Source organism: Oncorhynchus keta, chromosome 17 (genome assembly GCF_023373465.1).
Source record: "Oncorhynchus keta strain PuntledgeMale-10-30-2019 chromosome 17, Oket_V2, whole genome shotgun sequence".
NCBI classification, from domain to species: domain Eukaryota; kingdom Metazoa; phylum Chordata; class Actinopteri; order Salmoniformes; family Salmonidae; genus Oncorhynchus; species Oncorhynchus keta.
In genome coordinates this window covers 55,010,770-55,035,974 of record NC_068437.1, presented here as the reverse complement: position 1 = coordinate 55,035,974, position 25,205 = coordinate 55,010,770, and the positions used below count along the sequence as shown (strand labels likewise).

The 25,205-nt window shown below is 45.8% G+C and overlaps 1 protein-coding gene and 2 long non-coding RNA genes across 10 annotated transcripts; all 3 read right to left on the bottom strand.

Moving 5' to 3' along the window:
• Window positions 1-2,008: 2,008 nt before the first annotated feature.
• Window positions 2,009-17,694, bottom strand: si:dkey-29p10.4 (E3 ubiquitin/ISG15 ligase TRIM25). Its single transcript, XM_052466576.1, has 11 exons — window positions 16,893-17,694; window positions 15,151-16,155; window positions 14,783-14,918; window positions 14,474-14,569; window positions 12,245-12,346; window positions 8,242-8,388; window positions 8,021-8,043; window positions 6,284-6,429; window positions 4,032-4,246; window positions 3,377-3,499; window positions 2,009-3,156 (listed from the first exon to the last, which is right to left on the bottom strand). The coding sequence occupies exons 2-11, from the start codon at window positions 15,240-15,242 to the stop codon at window positions 2,932-2,934; spliced, it is 1,305 nt and encodes a 434-aa protein (XP_052322536.1). The 5' UTR covers window positions 15,243-16,155; window positions 16,893-17,694; the 3' UTR covers window positions 2,009-2,931.
• Window positions 8,421-12,057, bottom strand: LOC127908371 (uncharacterized). Of its 7 annotated transcripts, none has more exons than XR_008067039.1 (6): window positions 10,057-12,057; window positions 9,837-10,012; window positions 9,573-9,704; window positions 9,441-9,484; window positions 9,177-9,352; window positions 8,421-8,912 (listed from the first exon to the last, which is right to left on the bottom strand). It is a non-coding gene; the product is annotated as an uncharacterized LOC127908371 (long non-coding RNA). The 7 variants fall into 7 exon arrangements; XR_008067041.1 differs by lacking the exon at window positions 9,441-9,484 and adding an exon at window positions 8,957-9,088 and having other exon boundaries at window positions 8,421-8,868; XR_008067037.1 differs by lacking the exon at window positions 9,441-9,484.
• LOC127908370 (uncharacterized) lies at window positions 12,356-14,467 on the bottom strand. Of its 2 annotated transcripts, none has more exons than XR_008067036.1 (3): window positions 14,323-14,467; window positions 13,183-13,714; window positions 12,356-12,954 (listed from the first exon to the last, which is right to left on the bottom strand). It is a non-coding gene; the product is annotated as an uncharacterized LOC127908370 (long non-coding RNA). The 2 variants fall into 2 exon arrangements; XR_008067035.1 differs by having other exon boundaries at window positions 12,356-13,030; window positions 13,373-13,714.
• Window positions 17,695-25,205: the final 7,511 nt, after the last annotated feature.

Sequence of the window (25,205 nt, the reverse complement as noted above, 5' to 3'; positions counted from 1 at the left end):
CCAGACAGAAGAGACCAGACAGAAGAGACCAGGAAGAAGAGACCAGACAGAAGACAGAAGAGACCAGACAGAAGAGACCAGACAGAAGACAGAAGAGACCAGACAGAAGACACCAGACAGAAGAGACCAGACAGAAGACAGAAGAGACCAGACAGAAGACATAAGAGACCAGACAGAAGACATAAGAGACCAGACAGAAGACAGAAGAGACCAGACAGAAGACATAAGAGACCAGACAGAAGACAGAAGAGACCAGACAGAAGACAGAAGACACCAGACAGAAGACACCAGACAGAAGAGACCAGACAGAAGACAGAAGAGACCAGACAGAAGACATAAGAGACCAGACATAGGAGAATAAAACCTGAGAGAAAAACAAAAAGGAAGGTGATACACAGAGCAGGAAGAGGAAACAGTGGCTTCAGAGAGAATACTACAATAATGACGCATTCTACCATAGTACACTACTTCTGACCAGAGTCCCATGGATGCCATCTGGGACGAGGCCTGGCTGCAGGATGGCAGCCGACAGACAGCAGCTGTCTCAGAGACAGAGCATGGCGCGCACTGACACACACACACACAGAGCTACGTGGCATCACAGCGGCCTACTAAGCGTCTCCTGGCAGCGCGGCACTGTGGTCTGTGACCACTCCTGAAGACACCACGCAGCTAACGGACACACTGACTTTAATGAGCCACACGCAGTACAGCGCATTAGTAACGATTACGGACTCACTGTGCATCAACACACAAACTATTTACTAACGGTAGGAGTAATCATTGGATTGGCTGACGCATTGTGGAACACAATGAAGGATGAGAAAACAATTAACATGGAACTCTACGAGGATAGGACAATTAACATGGAACTCTACGAGGATAGGACAATTAACATGGAACTCTACCAGGATAGGACAATTAACATGGAACTCTACCAGGATAGGACAATTAACATGGAACTCTACCAGGATAGGACAATTAACATGGAACTCTACCAGGATAGGACAATTAACATGGAACTCTACCAGGATAGGACAATTAACATGGAACTCTACCAGGATAGGACAATTAACATGGAACTCTACCAGGATAGGACAATTAACATGGAACTCTCAAATACCCAATACAAATAAAAAACATTTTAGTCCGTTTTATAAATAATACGCATAGTAGTTTAAAAACACGTCATGTATCGTTACATAGCAGATATGTGTAAACAAATGTAGAACAAGCAGGGTGTTTACGCACGCCTCTAGGGAGAGGGAACGCAACACAGGGGTCTAGAACACAGAACCCTCCCTTGAGGTTCTTTAGAGAGCAACCAGGTCCAGTAGAGTAGCAGGACGAAAAACTGAATGTCACTGAAGAGGTACACTGAGAAAAACTTACCTGTGTGAAAGAGAGTATTTTTAAAAAAACCTTTATTTAACAAGGCAAGTCAGTTAACTGCCTTGTTCAGGGGAAGAACGACAGATTTGTACCTTGTCAGCTCGGGGATTTGAACTTGCAACCTTTCAGTTCCTAGCCCAACGCTCAAACCACTAGACGACCTGCCGCCCCTCCACTCTAATCACTAGGCTACCTGCCGCCCCTCCACTCCAACCACTAGGCTACCTGCCGCCCCTCCACTCCAACCACTAGGCTACCTGCCGCCCCTCCACTCTAACCACTAGGCTACCTGCCGCCCCTCCACTCTAACCACTAGGCTACCTGCCGCCCCTCCACTCCAACCACTAGGCTACCTGCCGCCCCTCCACTCTAACCACTAGGCTACCTGCCGCCCCTCCACTCTAACCACTAGGCTACCTGCCACCCCTCCACTCTAACCACACCCTCTAACCAGGGAGCAGAGGAACAAAGTTGTATCTGATGACACAGAGTCTGAGCATGATAAACATATCAAGAATCTCGCAGACCAGTTTCATGGTGTTGGTAGCATCAAACCCAGAGAACTTGCCTCCAAATTGGCACATCGAAACAAAAGCCCAGACAACTGGTCAGGAAATGGAAGGGTAAGTCAAATGTATTTATAAAGCCATGTTTACATCAGCAGATATCACAAAGTGCTGTACAGAAACCCAACTTAAAACCCCAAACAATGCAGATTATACTGAACAGAGACCTCTACACTGAGTATACAAAACATTAAGAACACCTTCCTAATATTGAGTTGCCACCCCCCTCTTTCCCCCTCAGAACAGCCTCAACTCGTCAGGGCATGGACTCTACAAGGTGTTGAAAGCGTTCCACAGGGATGCTGGCCCATGTTGACTCCAATGCTTCCCACAGTTGTGTCAAGTTGGCTGGATGTCCTTTAGGTGGTGGACCATTGTTGATACACACGGGAAACTGGGTGGAAAAACCCAGCAGCGTTGCAGTTCTTGACACAAACCGGTGCGCTTGGCACCTACTACCATATCCCGATTTAACAGGTGACACCAATAAGGGATCACAGCTTTCACCTTCTCAGTCTATGTCATGGAAAGGACAGGTGTTCCTAATGTTTTGTCCACTCAGTGTATTGATGCTTCTCATTACATCACATTTGAAAACAATGAAAACAAGAATATTTAAGATTATCTCTGTGTTGAGATTTCTCTTTGCAATCCTCTATTTGATTAACATTTATAAAAAGTAAAAAAAAAATGTTTTATTGCTTACAAAAAAGGTATTTATGATCTATAGAAAACTTATCTTCCCCACTGTGCACTATTGTACTGAGCCTGCCTGGAAGAATTCCCTTCTCTAGCCCCACTCATCAGCGGTTTACAGAATAAAATAGTGGCGGATTGACCACCTGTTGTTGTTTGAATCACAGATTGCCTTTAAAAAAAAATTAAAAAAGGATTTATAGAGACCCTTCTTTCAACCTGTCTCCTCCCCTTCATCTACACTGATTGAAGTGTATTTACTGAATTACCCGTGTAACTACTCTGACTTAACAGATTCTGCCCGGAACAGATCAGTGATGTTGAGCTGGGTTTTAGACACGGCTAGTGCAGGATACAATGGTTCACGGAACCTCTGTTTAAAACAATGGAGCAAGCTCAGAGCGCCCCCTTGTGACACTTTATAGAACGACAGGCTACCCTCCTCGAAATCCAGCAACACCCCAACCCTTTCCAGTCCGTCGACCTCCACAGGGACAGCCACCTTCGGAATCAGAACACACACACAAGAGAGAAAGAGAGAAAGAGAGAAAGAGAGAGAGAGAGAGAGAAATGTATTGCAATGCAGCAACAACAACAACAACAACAAAAATGTCCCAAGGAATTTCTCTTGGTTTTGTACATAGACGCTTTCATAGAGATCTGATTCAATTCTATATGTGACTTTTACAGAAGCATCCACATCAGCGATCACATCCACATACCTTGTCGTGCAGGGCTTCTATCTTCCCCTTCTCACTCAGCAGGCACCAAGAATAGGGGTTGAAGCCGATACGGCAGGTGTCTTTCTGGCCCTTACGGCCGATCTGACCCTCACAGACTCCCACCTGTAGATAAGCGCAGGGGACTATGACAACGCTGTACTAGGTAGTGACATTTGATTTAGCTAAATAGTGCCAACGAAGGGTTTCCGTACATGTAAATCAATGATGTCCTCTTGACAGGGCTCAGTTAATGCAATAGGGAATGTGAAAGTGTTGTGTTCTGTTACTAACTATATGCTATGTGATGTTTTACCTTAATAAAATTATTTAAAATGACAAATTATAATCCCCTCTTGTAACATATTAGAATAATATGCCATTTAGCAGATGCTACGAAACGAACAGTAATCTGCCTGTCTATAACCTCCTCTGACCTCTGACCCCAAACGGTACACCCTCTGACCCCTAAACGGGTACACCCTCTGACCCCTAAACGGTACACCCTCTGACCCCTAAACGGTACACCCTCTGACCCCTAAACGGTACACCCTCTGACCCCTAAACGGTACACCCTCTGACCCCTAAACGGTACACCCTCTGACCCCTAAACGGTACACCCTCTGACCCCTAAACGGTACACCCTCTGACCTCTTACCTTCCATTTGCCCTCGTCTTCCTCCACCTCCACCTCCCAGTACGCACGGCTTCCCTCCAGGGGTTTAGAGGCCAGGACCTGGGGGAAGGAGCTAAAGCGAGCCCCCTGCTCCGGGTAGGCCTGCTGGACCTCGCTGTAAGACACCTTCCTGTTCTCCTCAGAGATGAGCAGCTTGGGGTGGGCTGTGTCCGGGTCCAGACGGGGGCTGGCGCCATCTGTACAGAACACACACACACACACACACACACACACACACACGGGGCATGAGCAGAAGAGGTTTGTCAGTCAAAAAACTACCCATAGTCATTGGCATTGTGTCTACCAGAACTTGTCTGGGGTGCTGTGATTGATATAGACAGGCAGATTTTGAACGTTTCAGATGGCTGATCACTAACCTCCATGCCTTCACCTAAACCCTAATGTTAATCCTAACCGTAACCTATTTTAATACCCTCGGTTGAATATCCACTTCCTTTTGAGTAGGGAGCTGGTATGGTGTAAGGTAGCGTTTCCCAAACTTAGGGAAAGGGCCTGATTTTTAAAACGGGATCGCGAGAGAAAACTATGAAATTAAAATGGTGCTCGTTTCATAGAACGTCAGTCACCTCAGACAGCCGAGGCTTTCTGTTTTCTTCCTCAATCTTTTTGAACGGTTTAAGAGCTACAACATATTATGACCCCCTGTCACTGACAGATAAGACTCGGCAGGGTAGCCTAGTGGTTAGAGTGTAGACTCGGCAGGGTAGCCCAGTGGTTAGAGTGTAGAGGCGGCAGGGTTAGAGTGTAGAGGCGGCAGGGTAGCCTAGTGGTTAGAGTGTAGAGGCGGCAGGGTAGCCCTGTGGTTAGAGTGTAGAGGCGGCAGGGTAGCCCTGTGGTTAGAGTGTAGACGCGGCAGGGTAGCCCTGTGGTTAGAGTGTAGAGGCGGCAGGGTAGCCTAGTGGTTAGAGTGTAGAGGCGGCAGGGCAGCCCTGTGGTTAGAGTGTAGAGGCGGCAGGGCAGCCTAGTGGTTAGAGTGTAGAGGCGGCAGGGCAGCCCTGTGGTTAGAGTGTAGAGGCGGCAGGGCAGCCCTGTGGTTAGAGTGTAGAGGCGGCAGGGTAGCCTAGTGGTTAGAGTGTAGAGGCGGCAGGGTAGCCTAGTGGTTAGAGTGTAGAGGCGGCAGGTAGCCTAGTGGTTAGAGTGTAGAGGCGGCAGGGCAGCCTAGTGGTTAGAGTGTAGAGGGGGCAGGGTAGCCCAGTGGTTAGAGTGTAGAGGGGGCAGGGTAGCCTAGTGGTTAGAGTGTAGAGGCGGCAGGGTAGCCTAGTGGTTAGAGTGGAGGGGCGGCAGGGTAGCCTAGTGGTTAGAGTGTAGAGGCGGCAGGGCAGCCTAGTGGTTAGAGTGTAGAGGGGGCAGGGTAGCCCAGTGGTTAGAGTGTAGAGGGGGCAGGGTAGCCTAGTGGTTAGAGTGTAGAGGCGGCAGGGTAGCCTAGTGGTTAGAGTGGAGGGGCGGCAGGGTAGCCCAGTGGTTAGAGTGTAGAGGTGGCAGGGTAGCCTAGTGGTTAGAGTGTAGACTCGGCAGGGTAGCCTAGTGGTTAGAGTGTAGAGGCGGCAGGGTAGCCCTGTGGTTAGAGTGTAGAGGCGGCAGGGTAGCCCTGTGGTTAGAGTGTAGAGGCGGCAGGGTAGCCCTGTGGTTAGAGTGTAGAGGCGTCAGGGTAGCCCAGTGGTTAGAGCGTTGGACTAGTAACCGGAAGGTTGCAAGTTCAAACCCCGAGCTGACAAGGTACAAATCTGTCGTTCTGCCCCTGAACAGGCAGTTAACCCACTGTTCCCAGGCCGTCATTGAAAATAAGAATGTGTTCTTAACTGACTTGCCTGGTTAAATAAAGGTAAATAAAAATAAAAAAATAAAATAAAAAAGTGGACAAGACCAGGCACTAAATCAGACTAGGGGTTTAAAGGTCATGAACAACGTTAATTTCTCCACAGAAAATCAGGCAACAATTATTTGCCTTGTCTTCTGAACTTGCCAATACCTTTTCTGATGCATTTCAGTCACTTCCTTCCAATTTAATACTGTCAAGTTCTGTCAGACTGATTTGTAACAGATGGTCAGAGCCCAATTAAAACATTTTTTTTTAAAGTAAACATTTGCCGTTGATTACGTCATTTTTTTCACAAGCTGGGGTCGCATATTTTATGAGCCGCAGGACAAAAAAGTTTGGGAACCCTTGGTGTATGTACTGTATGAGATGGAGGGAGGGGGGGGGTGTCCCTTACAGAGCAGTCTGAAGGGGTCCCGGTCAGGCAGGGAGATGACCACTGAGACCAGCCGCCTCTCAGTCCACTGCTGTAGGCATCTCAGCCTGGCCCTGTCCACCTCCTGTGGAACCTCCAGCTCCTCCACAGAACAGCTCTCAGACACACTGGAGGGAGAGGAGACAGGATATGAGGTTTACTCTCAATACCGTTTGTACTACTATTACTAAGAAACCGTTATGCAACTATTTTCATTCTGTAAATATACCGGAAACTAGCTACAGCATCCACACACGTCACAATGCTAGCTACAGCATCCGTCCACGGCACAATGCTAGCTACAGCATCCGTACACGCCACAATGCTAGCTACAGCATCACAATGCTAGCTACAGCATCCGTACACATCACAATGCTAACTACAGCATCCGTACACGCCACAATGCTAGCTACAGCATCACAATGCTAGCTACAGCATCCGTACACATCACAATGCTAACTACAGCATCCGCACACGCCACAATGCTAGCTACAGCATCCGTACACGCCACAATGCTAGCTACAGCATCCGTACACATCACAATGCTAGCTACAGCATCCGTACACGCCACAATGCTAGCTACAGCATCCGTACACGCCACAATGCTCGCTACAGCATCCGTACACGCCACAATGCTAGCTACAGCATCCGTACACGCCACAATGCTAGCTATAGCATCCGTACACATCACAATGCTAACTACAGCATCCTAACACGCCACAATGCTAGCTACAGCATCACAATGCTAGCTACAGCATCCGTACACATCACAATGCTAACTACAGCATCCGTACACGCCACAATGCTAGCTACAGCATCCGTACACACCACAATGCTAGCTACAGCATCCGTACACGCCACAATGCTAACTACAGCATCCGTACACGCCACAATGCTAACTACAGCATCCGTACACGCCACAATGCTAGCTACAGCATCCGCACACGCCACAATGCTAACTACAGCATCCTAACACGTCACAATGCTAGCTACAGCATCCGTACACGCCACAATGCTAGCTATAGCATCCGTACACGTCACAATGCTAGCTACAGCATCCGTACACGCCACAATGCTAGCTATAGCATCCGTACACATCACAATGCTAACTACAGCATCCGTACACGCCACAATGCAAGCTACAGCATCCGTACACGCCACAATGCTAGCTACAGCATCCGTACACGCCACAATGCTAGCTACAGCATCCGTACACGCCACAATGCTAGCTACAGCATCCGTACACGCCACAATGCTAGCTACAGCATCCGTACACGCCACAATGCTAGCTACAGCATCCGTACACGCCACAATGCTAGCTATAGCATCCGTACACATCACAATGCTAACTACAGCATCCGTACACGCCACAATGCTAGCTACAGCATCCGTACACGCCACAATGCTAGCTACAGCATCCGTACACGCCACAATGCTAGCTACAGCATCCGTACACGCCACAATGCTACGACAGGAAATGCGGGCTGATCTACAGAAACATTTTCACCAAGGTAATAAATCTGTTGGGGAATAGTGGTCTAAGTAATTTATAAAATTATTCTATACTTATATAAAAGAGCTTAGACAAGGTTTTCTACTTAACTCAGTTCTGACTTGTAGGACTTAACTTTTCTAGCCATTTCACTTTTCTAAACTTTCTGTTTCTTTCTTAGAAACTATATGAGAATTAGCCTATCGTCATGTATAATAGTTGCTTACCTTTTGGTTATCTTACTGTACTCCTGTGAAGAACAAAACAAAAAGATAAGAAAACATGGGTTTCCCGGTGACCATCGTCACGACAACAAGAGCCAAGCCACTGTTCCATGTGTATTTAGGTCAGGGCAAGGTGCGGTATGCACACAAACACTTTCCTTGCAGTAGTACCCTTTAGTACGTGCCCTATGTTCCTAAAGGAAGTAAGAGGATTGAGGAAGTACCGTGATGAAGGACTGTTCCTGTACGCGTGCGGCGCCCCGGGTGTCAGCCAGCTCTTCCAGAGTGTGAAGACCACGTTGGAGGGAGGAGAGGGTTTCCTGTAGCTGTGTCAGCTGTTCTTCCAGTCCCCCCACCGTCCTGCTCTCCTCCTGGGTACACACACGCACACACACATAATAAAATCACTCACTAATGCACCTTTTTTTTAAACTAATAATAATAATATAATAATATATGCCATTTAGCAGACGCTTTTATCCAAAGCGACTTACAGTCATGTGTGCATACATTCTACGTATGGGTGGTCCCGGGAATCGAACCCACTACCCTGGCGTTACAAGCGCCATGCTGAGCTACAGAAGGACCACGTTTTAAGTGAGAAGTAGGCATTGGTCTGAGGTTGAAAAATAAAAGGAAATTCACATGAGCACCACAATACAGTTTGAGAAGGTTTTGAATCCTAAGCAACCTGCATACACATTGTTTAAATTACAATAGAGCAACATAGCTACTGTAGCAGGTCAAAGCTGTGCTGGAAATCCTTAGTAGAGCATGGGTGGACTAGGCATCGTGGTGCTGTAAAACCTTGGTAGAGCATGGGTGGACTAGGCATCGTGGTGCTGTAAAACCTTGGTAGAGCATGGGTGGACTAGGCATCGTGGTGCTGTAAAACCTTGGTAGAGCATGGGTGGAGGAGGCATTGTGGTGCTGTAAAACCTTGGTAGAGCATGGGTGGACTAGGCATTGTGGTGCTGTAAAACCTTGGTAGAGCATGGGTGGACTAGGCATTGTGGTGCTGTAAAACCTTGGTAGAGCATGGGTGGACTAGGCATCGTGGTGCTGTAAAACCTTTCTAGAGCATGGGTGGACTAGGCATCTTGGTGCTGTAAAACCTTCTTAGAGCATGGGTGGACTAGGCATCGTGGTGCTGTAAAACCTTGGTAGAGCATGGGTGGACTAGGCATCGTGGTGCTGTAAAACCTTGGTAGAGCATGGGTGGACTAGGCATCGTGGTGCTGTAAAACCTTGGTAGAGCATGGGTGGACTAGGCATCGTGGTGCTGTAAAACCTTGGTAGAGCATGGGTGGACTAGGCATCGTGGTGCTGTAAAACCTTGGTAAAGCATGGGTGGACTAGGCATCGTGGTGCTGTAAAACCTTGGTAAAGCATGGGTGGAGGAGGCATTGTGGTGCTGTAAAACCTTGGTAGAGCATGGGTGGACTAGGCATCGTGGTGCTGTAAAACCTTGGTAGAGCATGGGTGGAGTAGGCATTGTGGTGCTGTAAAACCTTGGTAGAGCGTGGGTGGAGGAGGCATCGTGGTGCTGTAAAACCTTGGTAGAGCATGGGTGGACTAGGCATCGTGGTGCTGTAAAACCTTGGTAGAGCATGGGTGGACTAGGCATCGTGGTGCTGTAAAACCTTGGTAGAGCATGGGTGGACTAGGCATCGTGGTGCTGTAAAACCTTGGTAGAGCATGGGTGGAGGAGGCATTGTGGTGCTGTAAAACCTTGGTAGAGCATGGGTGGACTAGGCATTGTGGTGCTGTAAAACCTTGGTAGAGCATGGGTGGACTAGGCATTGTGGTGCTGTAAAACCTTGGTAGAGCATGGGTGGACTAGGCATCGTGGTGCTGTAAAACCTTGGTAGAGCATGGGTGGACTAGGCATCGTGGTGCTGTAAAACCTTGGTAGAGCATGGGTGGACTAGGCATCGTGGTGCTGTAAAACCTTGGTAGAGCATGGGTGGACTAGGCATCGTGGTGCTGTAAAACCTTGGTAGAACATGGGTGGACTAGGCATCGTGGTGCTGTAAAACCTTGGTAGAGCATGGGTGGACTAGGCATCGTGGTGCTGTAAAACCTTGGTAGAGCATGGGTGGACTAGGCATCGTGGTGCTGTAAAACCTTGGTAGAGCATGGGTGGACTAGGCATCGTGGTGCTGTAAAACCTTGGTAGAGCATGGGTGGAGGAGGCTTCGTGGTGCTCATGGGAATTTCCTTTCTTCAGACCAATGCTTACTTCTAAATGTTTTAAATTGATTTATTATTATTTATTTTTGAATTGTCATGGTTTTTACACTGGAAGTAGATTCTCTGTTAAATGTGCATTATACAAGATTTCCACATGAAAAGCCTGAGCCGTGCCACTGGAATGGCCTTGCGTAGCAGAGTTGTTGACAAATATCCAACGCCTGGCAGAGTTGTTTCGTTTGGCACGGTTAAAATCAGCACACATTCGGATTAAAATGTCAAGAAAACAGGAGAAGCAGCGTACTGGAATGTATTATGGATGTTAGAAACTGTTTATTTTTTCTGATGCTACCAAGCATGCAGTCAGTGTGTACCACTGAGGCTGTGTTTGTCTGTTGACATGTCATGTTAGATAGCCATTTGAAGTTTGCCCTCTCCTGTTCCATCATGACAAGTCCATATAAAAGTGGTTTGTCGAGTTCGGCGTGGAAGAACTTGACTGGCCTGCACAAAGGTCTGACCTCAACCTCATCAAACAACTTTGGGATGAATTGGAACGCCAGCTGTGAGTCAGGCCTAATCGCCCAACATCAGTGCCCGACCTCACTAATGCTCTTGTGGCTGAATGGAAGCAAGTCCCCGCAGCAATGTTCCAACATCTAGTGGAAAGCCTTCCCAGAAGAGTGGAGGCTGTTATAGCAGCAATGTTCCAACATCTAGTGGAAAGCCTTCCCAGAAGAGTGGAGGCTGTTATAGCAGCAATGTTCCAACATCTAGTGGAAAACCTTCCCAGAAGAGTGGAGGCTGTTATAGCAGCAATGTTCCAACATCTAGTGGAAAGCCTTCCCAGAAGAGTAGAGGCTGTTATAGCAGCAATGTTCCAACATCTAGTGGAAAGCCTTCCCAGAAGACTGGAGGCTGTTATAGCAGGAATGTTCCAACATCTAGTGGAAAGCCTTCCCAGAAGAGTGGAGGCTGTTATAGCAGCAATGTTCAAACATCTAGTGGAACGCCTTCCCAGAAGAGTGGAGGCTGTTATAGCAGCAATGTTCCAACATCTAGTGGAAAGCCTTCCCAGAAGACTGGAGGCTGTTATAGCAGTAATGTTCCAACATCTAGTGGAAAGCCTTCCCAGAAGAGTGGAGGCTGTTATAGCAGTAATGTTCCAACATCTAGTGGAAAGCCTTCCCAGAAGACTGGAGGCTGTTATAGCAGCAATGAGGGGGAACAACTCTATATTAATGCCCATGATTGTGGAATGAGATGTTCGACGAGCAGGCTTTTGTCATTTAGTATTAACTGTGTTGTTGCCAAGCAACTGAGTTGAGATCCAGTGTCAGAACTGAGCTTTGGATGTAAAATAAATAAACATATTAGCAATGTCAGAAATGCTACAAATAGGAAGCACATCTTCGGTTCTTCATGGACAGAAATGAGCATGTGAGAGCGATAAATTACATATTTAATCAAACTGTTTGCCCCCTACAAACTTATTCAGTAGGTGGCAAGTCGATGGTCACTTCATGGAAACCTAGATATTGAGCCTCATGCTAACGACCTTGTTAAAAATCCAGTATGTGGTTCTAGGTAACACCCGGACTGTCACGTCCACCTCATGACGAGAGGCAGGGAGTGTGTTGTGTACCTCCAATCAGGACGAATTCCAGTTGTCACGGACATTGGTGTCGTATTGGCTGTGATGTGATGGTAGGGAGATTTGAATGTAACGCTGAGGCTGCAATCAAAGCCTACTTATGTTGAGCCAGTCTGCGCGACAACTGTGTTTGGGAAAGTACTTAAAGTACAGCCCACGTTTTTGTTCCAGCCTTGAACCGACGCACATGATCCCCCCCACGTATTTAATGCAGTCGCAATTAAGGCTTTGTTTCTCTTATTTTCAGCTTTAATCCACCATTATCCTACTAGAATAGTAAACATTTGCAGGTTTACAGCCCACCTCAGTTGACTTCCAAGCCCAGATTCATTGTTTGTTTTTTAGGCTAGAGTTGAGCCTGGGTTGTCTTCCTTATTTACCCGAGTCACACACAGCAGGGCCGTGTCCTCCTCCTGCTGCAGGGCCTCACGCATGGTCTCGTACTGCTGCTGCACACCCGCACGCGCGTCACCTAGCAACACCTGGGGAGAGGAGGAGTCAGGGTTGACATAGTGACAGTATGTAGACATAGTTGTATCCAAACGCCTAACGTACAGACACATCCAGAGTAGTAGTGTGTCTAATGCATGGAGCATCATGGACCCTGGTCATGGAGCATCATGGACCCTGGTCATGGAGCATCATGGACCCTGGTCACCGTAACACCCTGTATATAATCTCCACATTGACTCTGTACCGGTACCCCCTGTATATAGCCTCCACATTGACTCTGTACCGTAACACCCTGTATATAGCCTCCACATTGACTCTGTACCGGTACCCCCTGTATATAATCTCCACATTGACTCTGTACCGGTACCCCCTGTATATAGCCTCCACATTGACTCTGTACCAGTACCCCCTGTATATAGTCTCCACATTGACTCTGTACCGGTACCCCCTGTATATAATCTCCACATTGACTCTGTACCGGTACCCCCTGTATATAGCCTCCACATTGACTCTGTACCGGTACCCCCTGTATATAGTCTCCACATTGACTCTGTACCGGTACCCCCTGTATCAACATTTCACTGTAAGGTCTACTTCACCTGTTGTATTCAGCATTTCACTGTAAGGTCTACTACACCTGTTGTATTCAGCATTTCACTGTGAGGTCTACTACACCTGTTGTATTCAGCATTTCACTGTGAGGTCTACTACACCTGTTGTATTCAGCATTTCACTGTAAGGTCTACTACACCTGTTGTATTCAGCATTTCACTGTAAGGTCTACTACACCTGTTGTATTCAGCATTTCACTGTAAGGTCTAATACACCTGTTGTATTCAGCATTTCACTGTAAGGTCTACTACACCTGTTGTATTCAGCATTTCACTGTAAGGTCTACTACACCTGTTGTATTCAGCATTTCACTGTAAGGTCTACTTCACCTGTTGTATTCAGCATTTCACTGTAAGGTCTACTACACCTGTTGTATTCAGCATTTCACTGTAAGGTCTACTACACCTGTTGTATTCAGCATTTCACTGTAAGGTCTACTACACCTGTTGTATTCAGCATTTCACTGTGAGGTCTACTACACCTGTTGTATTCAGCATTTCACTGTGAGGTCTACTACACCTGTTGTATTCAGCATTTCACTGTAAGGTCTACTACACCTGTTGTATTCAGCATTTCACTGTGAGGTCTACTACACCTGTTGTATTCAGCATTTCACTGTGAGGTCTACTACACCTGTTGTATTCAGCATTTCACTGTAAGGTCTACTACACCTGTTGTATTCAGCATTTCACTGTAAGGTCTACTACACCTGTTGTATTCAGCATTTCACTGTAAGGTCTACTACACCTGTTGTATTCAGCATTTCACTGTAAGGTCTACTACACCTGTTGTATTCAGCATTTCACTGTAAGGTGTAATACACCTGTTGTATTCAGCATTTCACTGTGAGGTCTACTACACCTGTTGTATTCAGCATTTCACTGTGAGGTCTACTACACCTGTTGTATTCAGCATTTCACTGTAAGGTCTACTACACCTGTTGTATTCAGCATTTCACTGTAAGGTCTACTACACCTGTTGTATTCAGCATTTCACTGTAAGGTCTACTACACCTGTTGTATTCAGCATTTCACTGTGAGGTCTACTACACCTGTTGTATTCAGCATTTCACTGTAAGGTCTACTACACCTGTTGTATTCAACATTTCACTGTAAGGTCTACTACACCGGTTGTATTCAGCATTTCACTGTAAGGTCTACTACACCTGTTGTATTCAGCATTTCACTGTAAGGTCTACTACACCTGTTGTATTCAGCATTTCACTGTAAGGTTTACTACACCTGTTGTATTCAGCATTTCACTGTGAGGTCTACTACACCTGTTGTATTCAGCATTTCACTGTGAGGTCTACTACACCTGTTGTATTGAGCATTTCACTGTGAGGTCTACTACACCTGTTGTATTCAGCAATTCACTGTAAGGTCTACTACACCTGTTGTATTCAGCATTTCACTGCAAGGTGAACTGTAACATGTGATTTAGAGGGATACAGGGTGTCTACATTATTAGGCTTTTGCGTCAGGTCAGACCTAAAAAAAAAATAAAAAAAATCCCTGGTCCAACTGAGGTCCTGTCCTTCTTACCTGGAATCTCTGTTTCCTGTCTGTCATCTCAGTCACTCTGCTAATTAAAGACTGTTCTGTTCCCTGCATCTTCTTCATCTCCTGTTTCAGGTTCCCCTGCAAAGACAAAAACACAGTGACGTCATCCTGCCGTTAATAGAAAACATGCTTTAGCTCTCTGAAACACGTATTTATACTGTAGCACGTGTGATATGGTTAGTCACCACTAACGATACTTAGACAACATTAACACTACGGCTCATACAACTGGGATGTGATCAGGTATTTTTTTTGGTATGCGTGTTTGGTAACTACTCCTCTGTTCCTCACCCTCAGCTCCCTCTCGGCCTCTCTGATGCCGACGCAAGCGTGGTCCCGGTGCGACCCGATCACGGTACACACGGTACAGACACACACACTACACTGACGGCAGTAGATTCGGTTCATCTCCTGGTGTTCCGGGCACCTGATGACAATGGAAGTTATACTTCAACTTGCTGCTTTGCTGACAGTCGTTTAATGATTTGTCAGATAATAAATTAAATAAAACAATCGTTAACTTTAAATTAAAATGTTGAAACACAAAAGTATTTACAAGAATTCAAGACTTTACTGCAAAGTTGTTAGGAATTTCACTTTGTGCAGCTCAGAAAAGGAAATTCGATTGAGATTCTCCTCAAATAAGAGTGAAACCTTACCTCCAGGGTGAGGTGTCCTCCACAGGGGGTACCAGGGTGTGGCTCTGGAAGACAGGGGACTCCAGGTGAGGCCGGAGGTGTTCGGAGCACATGGAGGCTCCACACACTAGGCAGGTCTTCACCGCAGGGAGAGAGCCCTGGCTGGGGCAATAGTGGCAGGGTAGGAAGGTCTCCCCGGAGGTTTGACGAGCCAGGCCGGGGACAGGTTGGTACGTCCAGGGGACAGGTTGTTGGCAGCACGGGCAGGAGAGGTGGAGGTGCCGATTGGACCAGATCTGTTGGAGATCTCTGGAAGAGGCTCCCGCTCAGCTTCAACAGGCTTCTCCTTCGTAGGGGTGACTAAACGTAAATGAGTTGTTTGGGTGGTTTCAGCAGGATTCTCCTTCGTAGGGGTGACTAAACGTAAATGAGTTGTTTGGGTGGTTTCAGCAGGATTCTCCTTCGTAGGGGTGACTAAACGTAAATGAGTTGTTTGGGTGGTTTCAGCAGGATTCTTGGCCGGTGTGTTGGTCATGTGACCTGCTGCTGCTTCAGGTGATTTTCTAGGGTCATTCAGGGGTTCTCTTGTAAGAGGTTCTGTTGCAGCAGGGGGTTCATCCAGCTCAATGGGTGTGTCTCTCCTAGGGGACCTAGACCTATCACGTGTCAGGTCCGGACCTCTGACGGCGACGGACGCAGTACTAGACGGTTTGGTTGCTAAGGAGAATGGTGCTGCTGGCACCTCCTCCTCACTGGACAACTCGACGTCAGACGACGTGTTCTGATTGGCTGAAGAGGAGGAAGAGGAAGTGGCGGGTCTCTTACGGTCACCAGACTGTCCCCTGGAGTGGGAGGAAGAGGAGCTGCCAGTGGCTTGTCTCTTGTTGTCGTGAAGATGGCCTCCTGGGACAGGAGAACTGGCTGGTCTCTTCCCTAACAGACACTTGGATTGAGAGATGGAGGCTCTCTTCCCAAGGTTCCAGCCCGCCGAATTTATCTCAATGACATCCTCTTCATTGGCTCTGCCTTGTATACCCAACACAACATACATAACACAAATAAATTAGTGATGAGGCCTACTTAGGTTACATCAAAAGGACACAAACCGAGCTAAATCAAATCAAATTGTATTTGTCACAGCACAGAATACAACAGGTGTAGACTTTAAGCGAAATGCTTGCTTTACAAGCCCTTCCCAATGATGCAGAGTTACAAAATGATGGGAAATATCATATTATTTTAAGATAGAATAAAGTAGATTGCTTTTAAGGCAAGTCAATGGACTTCAGTAGACTTTGACCTGTGTCGTTACTCGTGTGCGTCAGTCAATATAGCGTAATATTGTTGTTAATGTTTCTATCATAGCCAAGTCATCATCACCATATTAACACAATGTGTTAACGATGTGTTATTGTTTTAAACTGTAGGCCAAGTACATCTTCCCCACCAGTAGCCTAACCATGACTAGTCAGCCAGCCAACCTGGGATGTATTTATTACGTCTTGGAACGGGAAACCGTTCACCGTTTATGAACCAAACAGAGCAAACGGAACGAAGCGTGGAGGGACCTATCAGAATTGGTCCAATATTAAATTCTCGTTGCAAAGGGTTTTTCCGTTTGAAATAAACGGTTTGTGTTGTAAAACGTTTTGTAACAGACGGAACGTTTTGCAACAGAAGTGGAGTAATGAATAAACCCCTGAATCGTTGTCCCCAGCCTAATTGCGCATGGGCAGAAGTGTCTGGTGAATTCGGGAAGTTACCTGTGGCTGCGGTGGTGCGTGTATGTGCAGGCGCGTCATGTCGCCACGGACTTGCGGTAGTGTCTCTCTTGAACCCCACCGGTAATGTCTTGTACTCCTCCTTGCACTCGGGGCAGTAGTATGGACCGGTGGGCGAACCACTCCATAACTCCTGTATACAGCAGTAGCAGAAAATATGTTTGCATCTCAGCGCGGTCGGATTCCGACATATACCGTGGCACAAAGGACACACCGAGGGCTCGCAGTCCGGGGTCGGCAACGACTGACCCATTTTGCCCAGTAAAAAACGATATTTGTTACGTTTTTTTGTCAACAACACGACAGGCTCGACCTCCAGGAAACGAAACCGTAGAATTAGGAGGAGCCAAGTGTTTGAATTACGTACCCAGTGTAGTCCTGCACACTGCGCCCCACTCTTAAAGGTACAGGAAAACAATGTCTTCTCTGACCCAAATACATGTAGCTCGTTAGGTCGACAGATCAAACTACGCAGAGATCTGCACTAGTGTCATCATTTGAAGAAAACATACACGAGGAAAAAGCATGCGTACCTGTTGCCCTACCCGGCAGTTTCAAGATTGCTGTGATTGTAAGGTACCCAAGGGGTTAAAAGCATACTGGCCTCTCACCATTTTAACGTCACATGAAATACATTTAGAATGGCTTGAAAACATAGATTGTGGAAGTTAATCTCTGAACATAGGTCTACTCTAACCTATTTTTTAATATGGTTTACTAAACAATTCCGATACGCGTTCTGTGTTTCATTCACAGTTTTAAATTCTCCAAAGTGGTGCGTTTAGAAACAGATAGGTCGCGTTTTGAAGTGTCTGTCCTATAGCAGGTCGTGTTTTGAAGTGTCTGTCCTATAGCAGGCCACGGTTTGAAGTGTCTGTCCTATAGCAGGCCACGTTTTGAAGTGTCTGTCCTATAGCAGGCCACGGTTTTTTGAAGTGTCTGTCCTATAGCAGGCCACGTTTTGAAGTGTCTGTCCTATAGCAGGCCACGTTTTGAAGTGTCTGTCCTATAGCAGGCCACGTGTTTGAAGTGTCTGTCCTATAGCAGGCCACGTTTTGAAGTGTCTGTCCTATAGCAGGCCACGTTTTGAAGTGTCTGTCCTATAGCAGGCCATGGTTTGAAGTGTCTGTCCTATAGCAGGCCACGGTTTGAAGTGTCTGTCCTATAGCAGGCCACGGTTTGAAGTGTCTGTCCTATAGCAGGCCACGGTTTGAAGTGTCTGTCCTATAGCAGGCCACGTTTTGCCATAGCAGGCCACGTTTTGAAGTGTCTGTCCTATAGCAGGCCACGGTTTGAAGTGTCTGTCCTATAGCAGGCCACGTTTTGAGTGTCTGTCCAAAAGGCCCATTTTTTTGCCCCCATACACAGCAAGTAATCAATCATCATCAAGCTCTTATTATTTGAATCAGCTGTGGTTTGTGTGGTTCTAGGGGGGAAAAAAACTAAATGTTAATCTCCTCCCCAGTCCCACTCGCTTAGGTGTTTCTGAGTGTACTGATTATAAAAGTAGGACACATGACATCAGAGTCTTTTTTTTAAAACAGTTTATATGAGAGTGTCTGTCCTATTGCTTGCCTCCTCCCGACGGTTTGTTATTTTAGTGTTACTGTCCTGGTCTGGAGCAGGCCACGGTTTGAAGTGTTATTTTAGTTGTAAGAGCAGAGCCACGGTTTGAAGTGTCTGTCCAACAAATGGGGTTTTGACAAAAGCATTTGCGGCCTTTTTTCCAAACTGGGTCCTGAGGATCCCAAGGGGTGAACATTTATTTTTTGTGCCCACCCCAGCTGCAGGCAGCACAGCTGACTTAAAATAATCAATTTTCATCATGGCACATTGCTCTTATTAAACAACAGGACTTTGAATCAACTGTGGTTTGTACTGGCACGTCTAGGGGGAAAAAAGTAAAATGTATAATGGCAGAGGGTCTCAACCCCACCACACTCTTACAAATCGTTTCTGAGTGTAACTGATTTATAAAAGTAGGACACATGACATCACAGACATTGCTTTTTTTGGACTAAAACAGGTCAAGGGTTTATAGACCTGCAGCCTGTTTCATTACAATGTGAATGTTGCCCCCTTAAAGCAAGGCTAAGAATGGACCCACATGCTGAAATGTCTTTCCCAGGCAGTCAGCCGGCCCGTACTAAACTTCCATGTTTTAAGACATGTTATTTTCAGGCTGTTAGCAAAGCTGGACACACTGGTCTGGCACAGGAGGCCTTTTGTAAAAAAACTTTCAAAGGCAGCATTTGGCTCAGAAATGGAGCTGGCAAGCAAAGGAGGTGGGCGGTTTCAGGTTCTCTCAACAAAAAGCAACAGGACTTTGTGTTCGCCAGACTAACTCAGGCTAGGTGAGTCCCATACTGGCACGTTAAGCAAGCATTAGTAAAGCGGGGCGGTTTCAGGCTAATGGCAGCAAAGGAGGTGGGCGGTTTCAACCACAAAGGAGGTCCCCTCTTAAGCAAAGGAGGTCGGGCGGTTTCAGGCTACATGGCCCTAAGCAAAAGGTCGGGCCCTGGGTTTAGGCTAGCATGGCCCTAAGCAAAGGAGGTCGACTCTGCCGGCCCGAGCATTGCAAAGGAGGTTTTCAGGCTAGCATGGCCCTAAGCAGCGAAGCATGGCCCTAGCTGGGCGGTTTCAGGCTCGGGCGGTTTCAGGCTAATGGTCAAGGGTTCGAGACCTGCTCCCATGCCTGTTTCATTACAATGTGAATGTTCTAAATGGCCCTAAAGCAAGGAAAGAGGTCGGGCGGTTTCAGGCTAGCATGGCCCTAAGCAAAGGAGGTCGGGCAGAATGGCCTGGTATTCCCAGGCTAGCATGGCCCTAAGCAAAGGAGGTCGGGCGGTTTCAGGCAATGGCCCTAAGCAAAGGAGGTAAACAAGCCCAGGCTAGCATGGCCCTAAGCAAAGGAGGTCGGGCGGTTTCAGGCTAGGTCGGGCGGTTTCAGGCTAGCATGGCCCTAAGCAAAGGAGGTCGGGCGGTTTCAGGCTAGCATGGCCCTAAGCAAAGGAGGTCGGGCGGTTTCAGGCTAGCATGGCCCTAAGCAAATGGAGGTCGGGCGGTTTCAGGCTAGCATGGCCCTAGCAGCAAAGGAGGTCGGGCGGTTTCAGCAAAGGAGGTCGGGCGGTTTCAGGCTAGCATGGCCCTAAGCAAAGGAGGTCGGGCGGTTTCAGGCTAGCATGGCCCTAAGCAAAGGAGGTCGGGCGGTTTCAGGCTAGCATGGCCCTAAGCAAAGGAGGTCGGGCGGTTTCAGGCTAGCATGGCCCTAAGCAAAGGAGGTCGGGCGGTTTCAGGCTAGCATGGCCCTAAGCAAAGGAGGTCGGGCGGTTTCAGGCTAGCATGGCCCTAAGCAAAGGAGGTCGGGCGGTTTCAGGCTAGCATGGCCCTAAGCAAAGGAGGTCGGGCGGTTTCAGGCTAGCATGGCCCTAAGCAAAGGAGGTCGGGCGGTTTCAGGCTAGCATTCAAAGGAGTAACTCTTTCTACACGATAAAAAGTTGATGAGCCTCTGGAATGGACCTCTTCCTGTTCCTCTCTGTTTAACCTTTATGTAACTTGGCAAGTCAGTTAAGAACAAGTTCTTATTTACAATGACGGCCTACCAAAAGGTTAAAAGGCCTCCTGCGGAGACGGGGGCTGGGATAGATATAAATCTAGGACAAAACACACATGACAAGAGAGACAACACAACACTACATAAAGAAAGACCTAAGACAACAACACAGCATGGTAGCAGCACAACATGGCAGAAACACATGACAACACAACATGGAAGAAACACATGACAACACAACATGGAAGAAACACATGACAACACAACATGGTAGCAGCACAACATGGCAGCACAACATGGTAGCAACACATGACAACACAACATGGCAGCAGCACAACATGGTAGCAACACAACATGGTAGCACAACATGGCAGCAGCACAACATGGTAGCAACACAACATGGTAGCAACACAACATGGTAGCAGCACAAAACAGGGTGCCAACATTGGGCAAATGACAACAGCACAAAGGACAAGAAGGTAGAGACAACAAAACATCACGCAAATTGAATTGTCCTTCAATATTGGCTTTACAGAAATATTTAAATAGAGATTGACAGCTTCTAGTGTAAAAAAAAAAAAAGCATGTAGAGGTCTAATTTTTATCATAAGTCCACTTCAACTGTGAGAAACAGAATCTAAAACAAAAATCCAGAAAACATTGTATGATTTTTAAGTAATTCATTTGCAAAAGCACTCACAAACTTCTACAGATGCACAATCGAGAGCATCCTGGCGGGCTGTATCACCGCCTGGTACGGCAACTGCTCCACCCACAACCGTAAGGCTCTCCAGAGGGTAGTGAGGTCTGCACAACGCATCACCAGGGGCAAACTACCTGCCCTCCAGGACACTTACACCACCCGATGTTACAGGAAGGCCATAAAGATCATCAAGGACAACAACCACCCGAGCCACTGCCTGTTCACCTCGCTATCATCCAGAAGGCGAGGTCAGTACAGGTGCATCAAATCTGAGACCGAGAGACTGAAAAACAGCTTCTATCTCAAGGCCATCAGACTGTTAAACAGCCACCACTAACATTGAGTGGCTGCTGCCAACACACTGACACTGACACTGACTCAACTCCAGCCACTTTAATAATGGGAATTGATGGGAAATGATGTAAAATATATCACTTGCCACTTTAAACAATGCTACCTTATATAATGTTACATACCCTACATTATTCATCTCATATGCATACGTATATACTGTACTCTATATCATCTACTGCATCCTTATGTAATACATGTATCACTAGCCACTTTAACTATGCCACTTTGTTTACATACTCATCTTATATGTATATACTGTACTCGATACCATCTACTGTATCTTGCCTATGCTGCTCTGTACCATCACTCATTCATATATCTTTACGTACATATTCTTTATCCCCTTACACTGTGTATAAGACAGTAGTTTTGGAATTGTTAGTTAGATTACTTGTTGGTTATTACTGCATTGTCGGAACTAGAAGCACAAGCATTTCGCTACACTCGCATTAACATCTGCTAACCATGTGTATGTGACAAATAAAATTTGATTTGATGTTCTTGGGGTTGTACTCATCCTCATATTTTTGTCTCATCAGACCACATGACCTTCTCCCATTCCTGCTCTGGATCATCCAGATGGTCATTGGCAAACTTAAGACGGGCCTGGACATGCGCTGGCTTGAGCAGGGGGACCTTGCGTGCGCTGCAGGATTTTAATCCATGACTGCATAGTGTGTTACTAATGGATTTCTTTGAGACTGTGGTCCCAGCTCTCTTCAGGTCATTGACCAGGTCCTGCTGTGTAGTTCTGGGCTGATCCCTCACTTTCCTCATGGTCATTGATGCCCCACTAGGTGAGATCTTGCATGGAGCCCCAGACCGAGGGTGATTGACCGTCATCTTGAACTTCTTCCATTTTTCTAATAATTGCGCCAACAGTTGTTGCCTTCTCACCAAGCTGCTTGCCTATTGTCCTGAAGCCCATCCCAGCCTTGTGCAGGTCTACAATTCAACCCTGATGTCCTTACACAGCTCTGGTCTTGGCCATTGTGGAGAGGTTAGAGTCTGTTTGATTGAGTGTGTGGACGGGTGTCTTTTATACAGGTAACGAGTTCAAACAGGTGCAGTTAATACAGGTAATGAGTGGAGAACAGGAGGGCTTCTTAAAGGAAAACTAACAGGTCTGTGAGAGCCGGAATTCTTACTGGTTGGTAGGTGATCAAATACTTATGTCATGCAATAAAATGCAAATGAATTACTTAAAAATCATACAAGGTGATTTTCTGGATTTTTGTTTTAGATTCCGTCTTTCACAGTTGAAGTGTACTTATGATTAAAAAAAATACAGGCCTCTACATGCTTTGTAAGTTGGAAAACCTGCAAAATCGTCAGTGTATCAAATACTTGTTCTCCCCACTGTACATCAGATAACATGGACTGCCACTCATACAGGTAAAGACACCAGTACATAACTTACACACATTTCAGAGTTCATACTGTATATTGTTATTGTGTATATATTTCCAATCAACCATTTTATTTTTTTTAACAACTTTATTACTTAGCTATTTGTGGATATTTTTGTTTAGGAGAGCTTGCAAGTAATCATTTCACTGTACCGTTTACACCCTGTATCCTGCGCACGCGACAAATAAACTTTGATTTGATGATCAACTCACCCTTCATATCAGCTGTCATAGTCAATAGAATAGGTGACTGACTTGACCAACACTATCTAGTCATTGACTATTTTCATTTTTGGAAAAATAACGTTCCCGTAATAAACAGGATATTTTGTCAGGACAAGATGCTAGAATATGCATATAATTGACAGCTTGGGATAGAAAATAGAAAGAAAAAAGTTTCCAAAACTGTAAAAATATTGTCTGTGAGTAAAACAGAACTGATGTTGCAGGCGAAAGCCTGAGAAAAAATCCAATCTGGAAGTGCCTCATGTTTTGAAAGCGCTGCGTTCCAATGCGTCCCTATTGAGCAGTGAAATGGGCGATCGACCAGATGACTTTTTCTCCTATTCCCCAAGGAGTCTACGGCATTGTGACGTAGTTTTACGCATTTAGCGGCTACATTGCGCAAAGGGTCACCTGATGCTGCCGGAGTGACTCTCGGGTAAAATACACAGGTGGCCGTTACTCCAATCTGTCCAACTGAAAAACCAATTGTCCCGGTGGATATGTTATCGAATAGATATTTGAAAAACACCTTGAGGGTTGATTATAAACAACGTTTGCCATGTTTATATCGATATTCATGGAGTTCATTTGTAATATTTTTCGGCGTTTTCAGTGACCGCAATTGGTGATTTCTCAGCCAAACATGAAGAAAAAACGGAGCTATTTCGCATACAAAAATTATATTTTTTGGAAAAAAGGAACATTTGCTGTCTAACTGGGAGTCTCCTTAGTGAAAACATCCGAAGCTTATCAAAGGTAAACGATTTAATTTGATTGCTTTTCTGATTTCCGTGACCAAGTTACCTGCTGCTAGCTGGACAAAATGCTATGCTAGGCTAGGCTATCAAACTTACACAAATGCTTGTCTATCTTTGGCTGTAAAGCATATTTTGAAAATCTGAGATGACCGGGTGATGAACAAAAGGCAAAGCTGTGTCTCAATATATTTCACTTGTGATTTTCATTAATATGAATATTTTCTAGGGATATTCATGTCCGTTGCGTTATGCTAATTAGTGTCAGTTGATAATTACTCTCCCTCATGAGGGATGGGGAGTCACTAGTTAACGACCTCAAATGTAATATCCATCATGATTCTAATAAAAGAAACCACCCGGTTAACTTGGTCTACTTTTCCTTTACAACGGCAGTGGTGCACCGTTCCTGGAGGTACTGCAATACCAGGTCGATGCGTGAATTTAATATATGGTCTACATTTTGAAAATCCATTTACTGTTTTGCAACAGCTCTGTCTTATGGACTCTGTTCTAAAAAGTATTTAGTCAGCCACCAATTGTGCAAGTTCTCCCACTTAAAAAATATGAGAGGCCTGTAATTTATCACAGGTACACTTCAACTATGACAAAATTAGAGAAAATAATCCAGAAAATCACGTTGTAGGATTTTTAATGAATTTAATTGCAAATTATGATGGAAAATAAGTGGGTGAACTTTCACAATTGGTGGCTGACTAAATACTTTTTTGCCTCACTGTATATGGACTATGATAGCTGATATGAATGGTGAGTTGATCATCACATCAACGTTTATTCGTCACGTGCACAGGATACAGTTTTCGGGTTTGGTTTGTTTCAAGTGTATTAGTCTATAAATAAATCTCTTTGCCAAAATTCATCATCTCTCCCATGTCTTATTCAACTGGTAGTAGTTCTGAAATGTTTACTGTTTGCCAACATTTTACTCCCTCGTCTATGTTTAATGTAACACACATACATTAATTATTCCTTTCGGGTTGCCTATCCTGACGTGAAGTTTGTTCTATAGAAACTATTTGACTCTGTGTGCCGCAGAAACTATTTGACTCCAGCCACAAAATGAAGTAAATTAGAAGTGGGGGGAGAATTTCTGCCAACATCAATGGAAACTCTCATTTTGCAAATGTTGGACTAATGATTACACTCTAGATCAACTAGATTAAGGCAAGATTGAACAAGGCTGTATTGAATGTGTGAATAATGTCTGTCACCTTGATTACTCAAAAGTCTCTCAACCTGTGTTCACCTACGTTGTAAACTTTCCTTCATAGGAAA

What these genes read in the sequence shown, in the direction of transcription:
- si:dkey-29p10.4 (XM_052466576.1), bottom strand. Translation starts at nt 15,242, where the DNA reads ATGTGCTCCGAACACCTCCGGCCTCACCTGGAGTCCCCTGTCTTCCAG. An exon ending in ACAGGAAACAGAGATTCCAG is followed by an intron (nt 12,347 to 14,473) that starts GTAAGAAGGACA and finishes TCCTCTCCCCAG; the next exon opens with GTGTTGCTAGGTGACGCGCG. An exon ending in CCCTGCTGTGTGTGACTCGG is followed by an intron (nt 8,389 to 12,244) that starts GTAAATAAGGAA and finishes GTGTGTACCCAG; the next exon opens with GAGGAGAGCAGGACGGTGGG.